At 40.7% G+C, this 15,954-nt stretch overlaps 1 protein-coding gene across 3 annotated transcripts in view; it reads left to right on the top strand.

Moving 5' to 3' along the window:
* Positions 1-7,419, top strand: part of EPC2 (enhancer of polycomb homolog 2) — a 101,409-nt gene extending 93,990 nt beyond the window's left edge. For 2 of the 3 annotated variants that reach the window (XM_056117613.1, XM_056117611.1), the window contains 4 exons: positions 608-744; positions 2,336-2,495; positions 4,449-4,782; positions 6,152-7,419. In XM_056117613.1, the coding sequence (XP_055973588.1) occupies positions 608-744; positions 2,336-2,495; positions 4,449-4,782; positions 6,152-6,224 (704 nt within the window). In that variant the 3' untranslated portion in view covers positions 6,225-7,419. The remainder of the gene's footprint in view (positions 1-607; positions 745-2,335; positions 2,496-4,448; positions 4,783-6,151) is intronic. The other variant, XM_056117612.1, reaches the window with a different exon arrangement.
* Positions 7,420-15,954: the final 8,535 nt, after the last annotated feature.

Raw genomic sequence — 15,954 nt, 5'->3', positions numbered from 1 at the left:
TGTATTTGAAATGCCAAACACAGTAACAAGTGTCACAATGGAGACATTACTGGGCCCTCTCAAGCAAATTGATGGACAGTGGGAAGACGGTGACAGTGACAGTAACCATAATGTTAGGAGAGTATTTTTAAGACACTAAATCTGAATTATTAGTATAATGATTATATTGGGACTGTTATACAGTAAAAAAATACATAGAAAATGTTTAGCATGTGATATTAGAAAGTTTGAGATAGCATGATTTGTCCTTTCTACTTTTTTACTTGCTAAAGATTTGTCCTTTCTACTTTTTTTTTTTTGCTGATGTGCTTTGTAATTCCTTCAAAATTATGTAATAGTCTTATGTTCTACTTATGTTATTAAAAATAACTTAAAACAGGGGTCAAAGTGTGATAGTACAGTGGTTAGGGCTCTTGCCTTGCATGTGGCTGACCTGGGTTTGATCCCATGTGGTCCCATGAGCCCTGCCAGGAAGAGTCCCTGAACTCAGAGCCATGGTAAGCTCTGAGCACCACTGGATGTGACCCAAAACCAAAAAGTCATTTTTAAAAATTACTTTTAAATAACTTAAAACATGCTTATTTCTAAAATTAATGCCTTTTACCAGTAACAGGGGGTATCACAGAAGAACAGTTTCAGACACATCAACAGCAGTTAGTTCAAATGCAAAGGCAGCAACTTGCTCAGCTTCAGCAGAAACAGCAATCTCAGCATTCCTCGCAGCAGACACATCCAAAAGCACAGGTAAATGGCCCTTTAATTGGATTATGTCTCTTCCCTTCTTTTGAAATTTTGTAGTTCAATTTTAGTGGCTTCACAGAAGATTACATTGATATTGCTACTTTCAGTTTTCGCAATCAGACCCTTAAATTGCATACTTTATCATTGTACAACAGAAGTTTGTTTTCTGAGAAGACTAGAGCCCTATCTGATGTATTTTTAATTTAGGGGAAAAAAATAACTGCATTAATTTTGAAAGATTATCAAGAAATTGTCAAAGGTATTAGATTTTAGAACTAGCATCTCTTGCCACAATCTCCCCCCACTTTTTTTTTTTTTTACTCCTCCAGAATTTTTTTACCATGAATATCTTTTTAATTTCTTCCCAAACTACCTTTAAGTTCAGTGTGGATGTACCAAATGAGCTTAGAGGTAATCCTCTTGGATTGTACTATAAGCATAAACAAAATGGCCCTTGCCTTTTTGAATCTCATATCCCCAGAAAAATGGAACCATCATGAAGTCAAGATGCCCAAGGTTACTGTAGATGAGGTCACTGAGGATAAGAGTAGAAATACTTCATAAAGTGGTAATTTCCAGGAGACATCAGCCATACCAATACCCTTGATAGAGATCCTGTAAGATTCTTTTTATTCTTGTGGCCTCCAAAACTATTCAAAAATAAATCCCTGATGTTTTAACCACTAAAAAAAGAGGAAACTTGTGTTTTAGGTCTTGAGCTTTGTTGCTCTTTAATTTTGAAAGTAATTCTGAACATAACAGTGAAGTCACCTGCCTTGGTTATGTTCTGTGAGCTCTCAGACCATGATCTCCCATAATTGCTCAGCGCATCTTTAAGGGGCAGACCCAGTTTACTAACCTGAATCCCATAGCATGAATATCTCAGTGATCCTAGAGCCCGTCAACACTTACTTAAAATCCAGGTTGGTCTGGGACCTGCCCATCTTCGAGTGCTGTTGGCTCTTAGTAACAGCTCACTCATTTTAAACCAAAGAAGAGCCAGGAGTTAGCTTAGAGGGCTGGAGCACAGCCTGTCATGTACAGTCTCTGGGTATAACACCCAGAACTACATGGCTTCTCTGGCACTGCCAGGGGGGCCCCAGAACAAACCATAAAAGCGTTAAGTAAAATCAAGAGAAATAGCATTTAAGTTGTCCTCATTTGCTTTTTCTGCATCACTTGGCCAACCAGTATTTAAGTATTTTCAATCTGCTTAAAGGTTAGGACATCTAGCTTTTATATTGTAACAGCATGACTAATATTCATCTCTGGTTTCATTTTCCCCCATATGCCCCTAATTTCTAGATTAGCAGGTATTTTTAAAGATACTCATTAAAACTGGCAGAAAAATTGATAGAGCACTGAAAGTTTGATTTTTTTTTTCTCTTGGTTCTTTCATAGCAATGATTGTTTTCCTGATTTTAGTTATGTCCCTGTTTCATTATACCAAAATTACGTGCAGAATCCTCGATCTCTTAATCTAAGGACTTAAAACCATTCAAGACTTAAATGGCAGTAGGTTCTTGTGTCTGTCCCATTCCGTAATTTATATAATCCCGTCTGCAGCATTGAGAGTTGAACTCATGTTTTACAGGGCTCAAGCACCTCTGACTGTATGTCTAAAACCCTTGACTCAGCCAGTGCCCACTTTGCTGCATCTGCAGTGGTCAGTGCTCCTGTTCCAAGTCGCAGTGAGGTAGCCAAGGATCAGAACACTGGCCACAATAACATAAATGGTGTTGTCCAGCCTTCAGGTAAGCCTGTGGTTCCATGTGGTATTTAGTAGCTTTTGGTTGTAATACACTGTTGTGAGATATGGTAGTGGCTTTTGTTGTTGTTGTCTTTCCAGTTCAGGGGGTGGAACGAATCAGGACTCATTGAAATTTCCCTGAGTAGGCGGGTGTTTTCTAGAATTTACCTAGTACCTGGTTCCTGTTTCTTTCCACAGCTAATGAACATCAGCTTGTGTGATTCTCTATCCTACCTAGTTGATCAACATACTGTCAGTTTCTTCATTTTAAGAAACCCACCAGGCTACTTAGTAACCATCACCATTGAACTACCCTTGTGCTGATAAGGCAAAGTAGAATCTAGGTGATCTGTTAACTAAGTTTGAAGCTTACCTTTCTTCCGTATACGCTCTTCTCTGACCCCCTTCAAGTACAACATTGCCAGGAAATCGTTTTGTCCTCAAAGACTTGCTGTGCCTGGTGTTGCCTGTCTCGAACTGGGGAGCTCGGGAGCAGAGGGAGCTCACCGAGAGTGCTCCTGTCCTTGGTGTCTGGCAGAGGAGGGCCTGGAGAGTGTTGAGGACTCAGCAGAGCTCACAGGCCTCCCTGCCCCTGGGGACATTCAGATCCTGACCCCCACCCAGGTGTCCCTGGTTCCCCATCTGATTCTCACAGAAAAGACGTTCCAGAGAAGATAGATTGGTGGAGTGTCACTTAGGAAATATGCGAGAAGGGAAAGGGGAAAGCACTGACTTCTCCGGAGAGAGAAGAGAGCGCCTTTTATCCAGCAAGGGAATGACACACCCCATAAAGTAAAGGGGGAGAGGATGCACCCCAGGGGCTATGAATGGATGACTTCCAAGATACAACGCCCTCTGTAAAGGAAAGGCAAGCCATTGGCTCCCAGACTAGGGGCTGGTAGGTGACTTCCAAGGTGGAGTGCCTGCCCCTAGCTGGTTTCATAGGGTTGTTTTAAGCTGCCCTGCCTTGGCGTCTAAAACTGTGTTGTCAAGGAAGGACTGCTCTGTGTCTGGAGGGGTCCTTGATGGGTTCCAGCTACCTCTGTCAGTCAGGAGTGGTGCAAGAGCTCCTTTTTCAGGTCACATTTTGGTTATAGCTTCTTGAAATTCATTGCCAAGGGACCAAACCCCCACCACCACCTCCGTCCCCCCCCCCCACCATCTCCCCATCCCCACCTGCCTACCTGCTTTACTGTTAACTTTCAGCTCCTGTTCAAATACTAGGATTTTACATCTACTGAGTATTTGGTGTCCTAAGACTGATTTTCAAAGTGATGGAAGATTTCCCCACCCCGGAACCAGCAGTTCAACTCAGTTCTGACACACTCGAGAGCGTCAGATCTGCCACGTCAGCCTCCCAAGACCATCCACTTGTGATGCTTTGCACAAGCCTCGGGCAGTTCCTTGTCCAAGCAGCTACACATTTCAGCTTCCTACAACACCTTCCCCCATGCAAGCACAAACTGCTGCCTGTGTATCTGAACTGACAAGAAATCAGAGGTTCCCAGCTCACTCTCATCACAAGGCTGAGACAACCAGCCTTGGAGACATGGTCAAGAGGAGCTGCGAGACATGGTCATATAGATGACCATGGTCATATTTGTTGTGAATCACAATATATGTGCATCCGTGACTCTTTGCTCCTCCTTGTTACCATTCTTGCATCTGTAGATTCTTATAGAAGTCCAGTTGCATCTGCCCTCAGCTTTCAGAGGCCCTCTCTGCTGGTAATGCAGTTTCCTAGTACGGAGACTGCAGAATACTCTGCAGAGCCTTTTATGTCAGTCAGTAGGAATTACAACAGGTAAGTGTATTGAGCATACTACTCAGAAGTTCTTAGGAGGGCCTGTGTGTAGAAAGTCAATTTGGTATTTAAGTAGAATATATTTTTAATTTCCTATTTTGTATTGGCTTAATGTCTCGACAAGAATTTTGAATCTTTTTTTCTCTCCTTCAGGAACCTCTAAAACGTTATATTCTACCAATATGGCTTTATCATCCAGCCCAGGGATTTCAGCTGTACAGCTTGTAAGGACAGTTGGCCACACCACTACAAACCACTTAATCCCAGCATTGTGCACAAGCAGCCCTCAAACACTTCCCATGAACAATTCCTGCCTGACCAACGCAGTGCACCTCAATAATGTCAGTGTTGTTTCTCCAGTCAATGTGCATATCAACACACGGACTTCAGCACCATCGCCAACAGCCTTAAAACTTGCCACAGTTGCTGCCAGTATGGACAGAGTGCCAAAGGTTACTCCCAGCAGTGCCATCAGCAGCATAGCAAGGTGTGTGTGTGTTCCGAGTATCATTCTGTCCTTTCTGCTGGCTCTCATGTGAGAGAAAGAGACTTGACTGCGCAGGCAATAGATTGACTGTTGGTTGACTTGGTTTTCAACAGATAGTGTTTATCTGCTTACTATAAAACTGTATGACCTAGGTTTTTGTTGGATTTTTGGCGGGGGGCACGTCTGGCTGTGCTCAGGGTGACTCTTCCCTCAGGGATCATTCTTGATGGGCTTGCGGGACCAAATGTCCTTGGGATCGATCCTGGGTCAGATGCATGCAAGGCCAGTGTTCTCTCTCTACCCGCTAGATTATCTCGGGTCACTGTTGGGATAGTTAAATGCCAGTACGAATGGGGTGGAGCTACTCAGATTGGGAATCATCAAACAAAAGCATCAGAGGCTGTTTTTAAAATGTCAGTTACTCTTACACATTACTGTAATTTAGATGGAACGTTGGTCAGGCAGGAATTGTTCATGGGAAGTATTTGAGGGCTGCTTGTGCAAAAAGCATTGCTTTTTTTGACAAGGGTTTGGGAGGGTTAAGGCTGGGGGGCCACACATGTTGTGCAGTGCTAGAGATCAAACTCAAGGTACGACCTTTGAGCAGTCTACCCAGCCCCTCAAGTTGCTGTGTTTAAAGTCCGTGTTAGATCTTAGGTTTGAAACCCAAATTTGTGCTTTCATCAGCATTATAGAGTAGATTACTCTGTGTGTTTATCAAGATTGAGAGTACTTAGAATTAGCTGAATTAATGACTTTAAGTATGTCAGAATGTTTTTACATGTCCTTCTCCCCCTCCTCTTTTAAAACTTTTTTTTGTATCTTGAGCCACACCCATTGGTTCTTGGGACACCTTGTAGTGAGACGGCTCAAACTTGTTCCTCCTGCATGCAAAGCACACACTCGGGTACGGTGTGCTTTCTCTCCAGTTCCTAGATTTCCTTTCTGTAGCCCTAATATATGTTAAGAAGAAAAAGATTGCTATGCATGAATTAAGACATAACCATAAGCTTGTAAATTCAACTATTACGTAAAATATGTAATATCACACACCTGAGGGGGTGTTCTTTTTGAGCATTATATGTTTCATTAATCAAAAAATTGTCTTATGTTTCATAAAATAATGCAATGTTGGCCAATACTGAAATATTATGCTACCTTCTCTGCTAAGTAAATGTTTATAATTAACTGACCGGGCATTAATAAGATTTCTAAGTGAAGAAAATCTCATTCATGCATAGAAATTGTGAAGTGGGAAATGATTTTTTGTGAAATACGTATTGTAGTTGCACAAAAACACTTGTAATTACTAGGTGATAACATAGTCTGTGGAGTATTAATATTTATTTTACTCTTTGCCTTATTATAGAGAGAACCATGAACCAGAAAGATTGGGTTTAAATGGAATAGCAGAGACAACAGTAGCTATGGAAGTGACCTAACCTAAAGCGTGTGGCTTTGACCTGTGCTGATGGTGTGCAGCCATTCATATATTCCAGCTGAAAGCAAAAGGCAATGCTCTGTGGATCACAGAGTAACAATGGACCTAAATGGACTACAGTATATCGGACGTTAAAACGATATATGATGTATATTTTGTAAAATTGGGGAAATCACTACCTTGTAAAATAGTTTATTTGTATCATCAATATTATTTCTGTTACTTGAATAGTAGATATTCATCATCATGCTTTTGCACTTGAATTTGCAACTGAATGGATTTTAAAAAATAATTCTTTAATGGGATCATGAGCATGAAATGGGATCCTGCATCACTTGTTTTAACTATTTATTTTGCCATGTTTACATTTTGTATCTTGTAAAAATAAATCCAACTTTGTGTCTAAAAAGTTAAAGATTCATAGCTAGGAAATGAAATTCTTGTAATTTTTTTCTAAAGGAACTGTAAAGTTTTCACTTGGTTCATTTTGTTTCACAATTTGACTAGATGGACTTTTTGGTAAATACTTTAGTGGCATTTCACTGTCAAATATGAAGTTCAAGGCAAAAATAGTATTTTCTATTACTGTGCAGGGGAAAGGGATGGATCGATACATGCAAATTTAATGTAGTAACTCACTTTTCCATATATTTTGAATGTATATTTCTATTTATAATACCAGTTTATAAAAAATAATTACACAGAAAAAAATGGACTAGGAAAAATTATGCATCTCGCACATTTAAACTGTGCAGATATGAAAATTTTTCAAGGATTACATTTTACCTGAAGACTGCATATTTTAACTGGCTTTAAAACTGTAACACACCACATAAAGGATATTTTACCAGGTATGTATTGCATTATATCATTGCAATGATTATTGGAAGTCTAGATATCGAGCCATCCCAGGTATTGGGAGGGGGGAGGGTTGTGGCAAGATTGTCTTTTCAATTTTGGAAAGTTTTCCTGTGGCTCCAAGGCAAGTAACGGGTTGGAAAAAGTCTGACTGTAAGCGTTGGACACCTTCATAGTGTAGTGTTTTAGTGACTTTTTTTATACGGTTCTTGTAAATTAGATACGTGTAGTGGTGTTTCAGAATGTTTGTTTATGCACTAGTTCAGACAACTTTCCCTGTTACTTGTTCTTGATAAGTGAAAACTGCAGGGAAATAAAAATACATATCAAAACATGGACACGCTGCATATGTGTTTATTTCACAATGTGCACACAGCATAAGTGAAAGATTTAAGGGAGATGATAGCACTTAACAGCACTTTTCATTTTCACAGTGCTTTCCAAGCATTAATGAAAAGAATTCTAGATGCTCCTCTGTGGGCACGATTGGATTTCAGATAATCCAATATAAACTACCTTTGATATGAAAAAGTTAAAATATTTTGCAGAATGTAAGTAATTTGCAGTATAACATTCATTGAAATCTCATAAATGAGCCTCATTTTATAAATAAAAGTTTAGAGTAGAATTATATTGCAACGGGGTTTTGTCAAGTAAGTACTGGGAGATGTAAATATTTTTAATGAATATGATTAAACCATTTCAAACTTACATAATTTTATACTATACATTTTTTATATCTGCAGTCCTGAAAGTTGTAAATTGATATGTCAGTTGAATTAATGGGCCAAAATTTCTGCTGAGAGTGGTTTTTATTCAGGTCGTAAATGTGTAAAGCGATTTATGGTCAAAACCATAGAAAAAAATGAATTTACTTTCTTCATTGGTTGTGACCTAATAGGATCCATGCTCATTTCTGCCATACTACCTCTGGAGTTACTCATTGCTGATGATATAAAGGAAATAATTTTGATTTTATATGTATTATGACTGTGTTCATTCTTATAGTTGGATGTATCTCCTTGCTATTAAGAACTTAAAACAACTTTAGTGCCAATTTTGGAGAAAGCTTTTTTTTTCCATTTTACTGAAGTAAAGCATGAGTGAATTTGCCTTATGTGATATACATGTTATAAATAATTTAAAGAAAAAAGAATTATCCATTTGTACAGTTTCTGGAGATGTGGCAAATCCAGAACTTATCAAAGATTTATGACCAATTTATTTGTTTCTTTTGAAGTAAAATAGAAAAATAAGCCTTCCCTAGTTTGGTGGTTCTAACTGTTTCCTGGATGGCATTTCAGTTACTTGCACATACATTTTTCCCGTGCTTTCCAACCTTATATTTCAGAAAAATATTCAAGAAAAAAAATATTCCAGCCTTAGTGACAGATACTTGTTTTCACCTAATTATAGATTGATTTTTGCACAAGCCCTCTGCTGGGCAGTACCACCATCTCTTGGTTTTCTGAGGAAACTAGTGTTCATACTCACAGTTCAGTAAGCATCAAGAACCTTGGAGATTACATTTTTTGAGGGAGCAAATAGTAGGTTGGGTTTTTTATTTTTAATTAAAGGTGTGTGGGAATTTTTTTTTTTAATTTCAGCCCAGATAAATTTCTTCTTTCCTAAAGAGAGCACCCTTCCTTTTCTACTATCAAAAATCATCAGACCGTCTACTTAGTAGGATATAGCTCTCAGTATATCTGAGATTATATTGCCCTTTTTTGCAAAAGAGCAAGAGAAAAAAAATATTCAGACATCACATTATAAAAAACATACCATATAACACTTGGAGACCTACACTTCTTGTCATTTTATTATTGTTATTTAAATGAATATAGGATTGCAACTAGGCTAGTTTTGTTTTTATTCTACCAAGGTGGTATTTGGGTGTGGGGGAAATAGGAAAGGAGACTCACGTTTCAGGAACTACTCCTGTGTGTGTACTGCTGTGTTTAGTATACCTTTGAACAAGTACTGTGGTATTGAGCAAAGCCTCTTTTTTGTTAAAGACCCCCTTTTGTGTGTGTGTGTGGGGAGGTGCTACTGGGGTCACATCCTGCAGTGTTCGTTGGTCATCAAGGGCACAGAAATCCACGCAGAGGGGAGTTCACTTGGTGAATATGCTCTACCTCTTGAATCACATATCCCCAGCCAGGTAATACAATTTTAGCTTAATTTTTCTGGGGTGGACCTTAACTAAGCAAGATAATAAGTTGCAGTAGGTTAAAGATATCTTAAGTAATCCTGTAAGATCAGATATTTTTATATTTATAGCCCCATCACAGTAGAGAACAGTAGTTAAGGCAGTAAAATTCTTCATTTTTTCATATAATCCTAACAATTATGTAAGCTTTTTTTTTTTAATCCCGTTTTACAGATCAGGAAAATCCATTTTAGAGACATTAGATAACGTGCCGTATGTCACACAGCTGGTAAGTTACGGAACCAGAAATCAACCTCGGTAGGTCCCACACTTCTTCTAACCATGGCTTCCCACCTTCAGTGTGGAAGAGAAACGGGCTGTACTCACATTCACTACAGCAGCACTAGAGCGAAGGTTTAGACTTTGCTCTGAAAATCACCTCCTCTGTCTTTGTGAGTTTGGTTTTTGGTGGTGGCAGTTACTGAATCTAGGCCCTTCCCACATGTCCTTGCCTATTCAGCCCCAGCCCAGGCCCAGCCTCCCCTAGTTTTACACCAACAGTTTCTGTTTTTGTTTGCCTTTTTTGCTTAATCTGCCGAGAGTATTAGATCCAATTGTGGTGTTTTCCTGTCAACCAGACCTAACCTACAGTATATGCTAAAGTTCTCAGGGGTTGGAGCGATAGCACAATGGGCAGAGTTGTTTGCCTTGTACGCAGCCAACCCAGCTTCGATTCCCAACACCCCATATGGTCTCCTGAGCACTGCCAGGAGTAATTCCCGAGTGCAGAGCCAGGAGCAACCCCTGTGCATCACCGGGTGTGACCCAAAAATTAAAAATTTGAAAAATAAAGTTCTCAGCACGAGGCAATGGACTGGGTCTGGGTCAGAACTTAACTTGAGTTAAACCCGTTTGGGATCCTGGCTTCCCCATCTGCAAGTTTAGGAAGTCCTGAAACTCCTGAAAGGAGGCCACACTGAGAAGCTTGGAGGAGGTGTACAGGGGACCCATGTGTCACTGGTTTCTCACCTAGGAAGAAATCTGAGCTTGTGGTTCATTGGGAGTTTTATGAAGTCATTGCTGCCATCAGTATTGACAAAACAGCATGCAGTGCAGCAGAGCTTGCATGGAACTAATAATTCTAACCAACTTTAATGACAAGTCTCTTAAGAACACATTACATATGCTTTGCAAGAGGCAACATTGGGAACAAAACAAAATGCAGTGAAATATCAGAGTATTTGTTGAGCTGGGTTTTAATTCCCTCTGCTGCTGTTTACTTGATCTCTATCTCTGAATTTCACAGGTTAATACACGGATGCAAATTGGATAACTTGGTATCTTCCAGCTTTGACGCTGGAATCAGATCTTCCTTCCCCCACTTACCTCCACAACATAACAGATACACACACACATATATACTCCCTTGATTTCCAAGAAAAATCACTTTCTCTACTCTTAGTATCCAATGATTTACCAGCACCATTCAAAAGGATCAGTAATTAAATAGCATTACTCCTACATTTAAAAATTTAAAAAAGCGTCAGTAATGAAATCAGAGCCTGTTCCTAGATTTTCTCCTATTATGTGAAGTGAAATATATTAAACATTGGCCTAGGGACCAGTAAGATAGCTCAGTGAACAGGAGTTTATACTTTGCAAGCAGGAGTCTCAAGTTCCATCCCTAGCAATGCTTGGTTCCTGAGCAGCACCAAGCTAAGGAATAGCACCAGATGTGGCTCAAAGATTAACAAAATGGACCTAAGTTTAGGAGCTATTCAAAGCTTGAAATTTTAACATGAGAAAGGAAGGTAACACCAAGTCGCATCTTTCAGTAGCAGTCACTTTTTTTGCTAGAGAATTTTAGGTTTTAGATATCTCAAAATGGGATGTTCATATTGATCAAGGATCCTGTGTCAACTTAAAGACCATGTGTCATTTTCATGAAGTCTCCTCTAATGCATATTTGAAAAGTCCCTATTCGCTGATTAGACTGACATTGAAGTTTAATAAGACAGTATTTCAGTATAGACCTTCCCCCTTTTTGCCCTCAGGAAAGTCTAGGATTCCACAGTTAACTTTTACTGCTAAGTCAATAGAGACCAACTCCAAAAAAATCTTTTCCCCTTCAATATACAAACTGTTCATTTGAAGAGCACACTTTAATGACGTTTTCTATTTGTCAGCATTGAAAAATTGGAGCCATTAGTGTGTAGAACACTGCATTCTGCTCAGCATCGGGGCCACTGGAGGTCACGGGCACACAGTTCCCATTGCTAATGTCTGTGCTCTTCTGTGTTTTCTCTACCATAAGATTTTGGTCAATGGCAAAGTGAACTCAAATTAGGGATAGCCAAGATACAGGATTTCAGCCCTTAGCCTAAACCATCTATCTATGACTGAGTAATAACTACAAGAAAATAGTGCATGGTTTGGAGTCTAGAGTGGGGCTGAAATACTAGCCCAGCTTCTTTGTATTCTCATCTGGAGGCTCAAGCAGCAAAGGAGTCATTTCAAAACTCCCCCAGGACCGCAGGCAAAATTCCTTGTTTGAAATCATAGTAGTTTGTTCCTCAAGAGGAGCAGTGGAATGGAATGGATGCCTCTTTATAGCTTCGGAGAAGACCTAAGGCAACTGGAAGGTGTTAGTTCATCCCAGGCTGTTGCACTGCCTTGGTTAACTCGGGTAACTTATAAAGGACTCAAATCGCATCTGTAAACCCCCTCACATCTGCCATGTCCTTGCAGTTAGATACAAGCCACGAGCCTTGAGGGAAATACGCAAAGCCAATACTAGGGAGACGGAGATTAGGGTTCCAAAGGCAGGTCTGCCACATCTACAATTAGATGAACTCCATCCCACTGCCGCTCGGTAAAGTCTTCCAGAGGGAAGACCTTAAGAGTAACCTCAGCAGACATCCTTTTCTTTTAACAGGTATTATAAGTAAAAAAAAAAATACCATCTTGTGTAAACATTTAACTATTTTGCTCATCAGTTCCACAGTTCTGGTGGTTAGTATGGCCTGTTCATTTCCCACACTGAAGATAAGTGGAAGGTGTGAGATCAGAACAGCAGAACCCAGCATGCCTGTTGGCCAAGGGTAGCTTGGGGAGCAGAGGAATGGGTAGAAAGGAGCGGAAGAACAGGTTCTAACTTCCTTTAGAACTGCAGACAAGTGCAGTTGGGTAGAGGGTGTCATCTGGGTTAGTGAAAAAGAATGGAGGAAATGAGTTTAGTAGTGAGGAGGTAAGAACAGTAACAAGGACACTTGTGGGTCAGTAAGCCTCAGTGAACTGCTACACAATAACAACTAAGAGGGTTGTTTAAAAGTACAGATGTGGAACCAAAGAGTTCAGGTCTTAAGGCCTTGCACCTCACCTATATGGGTTCGAATTCCCAGTTCTGAGTATGGTCCACCAAGCACCATCAAGGTGAGGAGTCAATTCTGGGCAGAGGCAGATAGCCCCTAAGCACTGCTGGGTGTGGCCCAAACCTTCCTACCTCCCATTTCCACCCTCCCCCCCAAAAAAAGGTATAGATGGTGAGGAGCAGGGATATAACACAGGTGGTAAAGCATATCCTAGCTTGTGGAAGTCCAATTCCTGAGTACCACAGGTAATGGCCTGAAGGATAACACTGTTTTGTCCTTCCTCGGGTAGCTTAGGTTTATCAGGTCACACCCATCTAACACTGAACTTGTAAGCAATGTCCTTTCTGTGTGGACACAGGAAGTCAGTTAATATTATGCTTTGTAACTTGGGAGTTGATTGACTCTGAATAATATTTACTCCTGGGCATCTGCTTTCTTGACTCAGTTCCCTTAGTTCCTAGCACCCCACAAGCAGGGTCCCGATGATGAACTGAATGGACCAGGGCAAGCTGTGAGCTACCCTGGCATCAAAATGGGCCAGGCCAAAGCACCACAATACTCAACTATAAGTTGAGGGCATGATCATGGACAAATGCTGTCATGATCCAAAGTAAGTAACGACGAGATTTAGGACCCTGTTAGGGCTAGGAAGACTAACCTGGCCTGAGGGCTGCGGAATGTATAATGAGATATTTATATCTCTTATTGTGCTCACACAGAATGACATTGCTAGAAATATTAGAAGTAGATTTACTACAACTATTTAAGTAGATTACTAACTGAGGAAAGAACACACCCTTGTTAGGATCCCACCCTTGAGCAGATCTCCTAGTATTCTGGAGTAATCTCTTTAGATGAGATTTTATCCTTGAGTTAATCTCCTGGAGGAGTGGTTTTACCTCTCTTGTTGATTTGTCAGTATTCAACCCACCTTTATGTCACCGCCTTGTGTGATTGCTATATAAACTCAAGACTGTAAGCTCGGAAAAGGGAGTCAGAAGCGAGAGGGCTCGGGCTCCAGAGATCCAGATCCAGAGCCAGAAGGAGAAAGGTTCCAGATTGGGGCCCAGGAGAGAAGGAGGCAGAGAGAGACAGGAGTGAAGAGGATTGGAATAAACTATTGATATCGACCAGCCTGGTTCTCGTTTCTTCTTCCGTCTGCCCTTGTCCAACAGCCGTCCTGATCCAGGCCACACACAGTGGCTCAAGAGCACCAAACGTGGGTGGTGAGACAGTGCCATCCAGTGAGCCCGCGAACACACAACCTTCGGCGTGATAAGATTTTACAATGGTCCCTATTTCTTTAAAAAAAAAAGAAGAAGAAGAAGTAGAAATGTGTGGGTGTAATCCTGCCTGGATGAATCAAGATGTTCAGGAGTGGGTAAGGGCAGTGGTATTTTTAAGTCCTTTTGTTGGCTTGTTTGATTGGTCGGTTGGGTTTTGTTCTGCACTCCCCACATGCTGTTTGTTGGCTACAGCTGAAGTTGGGAATGACAAGTGTAATCCTTTGACTTACTAATTGTGGACAAATTACGTCACCAGAAAGTTCAAAATTGATTTCCTCAGCTCTCGGAGGTTTAATTGATTTTCCTGGAGAAGCGGGATGGGGCAGGGGAGAGACACGCAAGAATAGCTCAGTGGTAGAGCCCCCCTGCCTTGCCAAGTATGAGCCAAAAATTAGCACCATCCTCACATGCTAAGTGCAGTAGCTTTGGGGGGATCACAGTAGTACAGCAAATTGTGCAGACTCTGGAGCACCACGACCAATGTGTGCAAGCCCCACAAACGTCACCTCTTACCAACATGACCCTCATTTATCACAACAATAACAAGGAAATGGAAGGGAATGGAAGGAGAAAAACACAAAAGGTTTTGTTTCATTGGTTTTCCTGGTTTTGGTTTTGGTTTGTTTTAAGTATTTCCTTGCAATATTAGCTCCAAGGAACAAGTTCCATTAGAAATAGTGGTAATTGGTGGTCAGAGAGAGTACAGGTGTTAAGACACTTGCTTTGCAGCTGGTTGGTTGATCCTGGTTCAATCCCTGGCACCACATAGGGCCCCTGAGCATTGCCAGGAGTGATCCCTGAGCACAGCTGAGTGTGGCCCCAAAATAAAAATACCGGGGGGGGGGGGGAGTGTTAATAGTAAAGAATTTATTCTAATGTGATTTTTCTTGCTCAAGGATTGCATGGTGCGTTTTTTTTTTAATCTCTTACAGCTTATTACAGATGAAAATTGTGGTTAGCTAAATTCTTTAGAGAAGTTCATAAATATATGTAACACCTTTCCATTTCTCGCCAAGTCCCCAAATCACTGCCAGAACTGTGACATGCTCAGAGAGAGACTTGCTCCCCTATGATCGTCTGATCACTCACTTCAAAGGCTGTTTCCGCACCAGTGCTAGAGGTTTGTTCATTTGTGGCCAATGTATTTAGGTTAGATTCTCAGTTGTCCTCTAAAATCTTCCTCCTGTTTCCCATCACACAATCCAAATTCCTCCAATGACTGTAAGATCATGCCTGTCTGCTTCATCTTCCTCTGCAAGTCCTAGCCAGAATGCTTCCCACCTCACTCACTCCAACCCCACCAGTCAATGTAGTCCCTACTAACAACTTCATGCCTAAACTCTTTCTCATTGGCTCCTTATCTTTCAGGTTGAAGGACCCACCCCCTCCCCCCGTCACACTCCTGTTATGCTCTGTCCCTATCCCTTAGTTGTGAATGCTAGAAAGGAATGGACTTCAATTACCTCTCATCTGTTCTTTTATCCATCTCCTGGCCTCATGATGATCAGAGTTGTCCAGGGTATCGACTGTATTGAGCACAGAACCTGGCACATGGTAGATGCTGAGATATCTGTTGAATAAATACATGAATGAATAATGAGTGCGATCAAGCAGAGCCAGGAGATTTCCTATTTTAAAAATTCTTTGTATTGTTATTTAAACCAAAATAATGTGACTGCTAAACATGGTTTCCTTTTTCTTGGACTTCCTAGACAAACAGACCTTGAAATCCAAAATAGTTTCCTCCTGCATGAAATCATTGACCTATAGCTTCAGAAACTCATTTTCCTTGGGAAGCTTTCTTAGGAGGCTGCCATCATCTTTAATCCATAGTCAAACAGATGGTTGTGGGTGGATAGCAGCAGAAAATAGGCTTTGTTTTAAGATTCCCAAAAGCTTATATTTATACAGACGTAGCAGTTTTGCTCAAGAGAAGAGCTGGGAGCAGACTGGATCATTCTGCTTTGTCGTGTTTGTGAGATGGTAATGTTTCTTCATCAATGATTGCAGTACCACTCATATCTGGTGTTTGTGACTAATCAATGTTTTCTCGTGGATTATGTGGTT

Source organism: Sorex fumeus, unplaced genomic scaffold (genome assembly GCF_029834395.1).
Source record: "Sorex fumeus unplaced genomic scaffold, SorFum_2.1 ptg000035l, whole genome shotgun sequence".
NCBI classification, from domain to species: Eukaryota; Metazoa; Chordata; class Mammalia; order Eulipotyphla; family Soricidae; genus Sorex; species Sorex fumeus.
The sequence above is the reverse complement of the archived record's forward strand: the minus strand, read 5'-3'. Positions and strand labels throughout refer to the sequence as shown.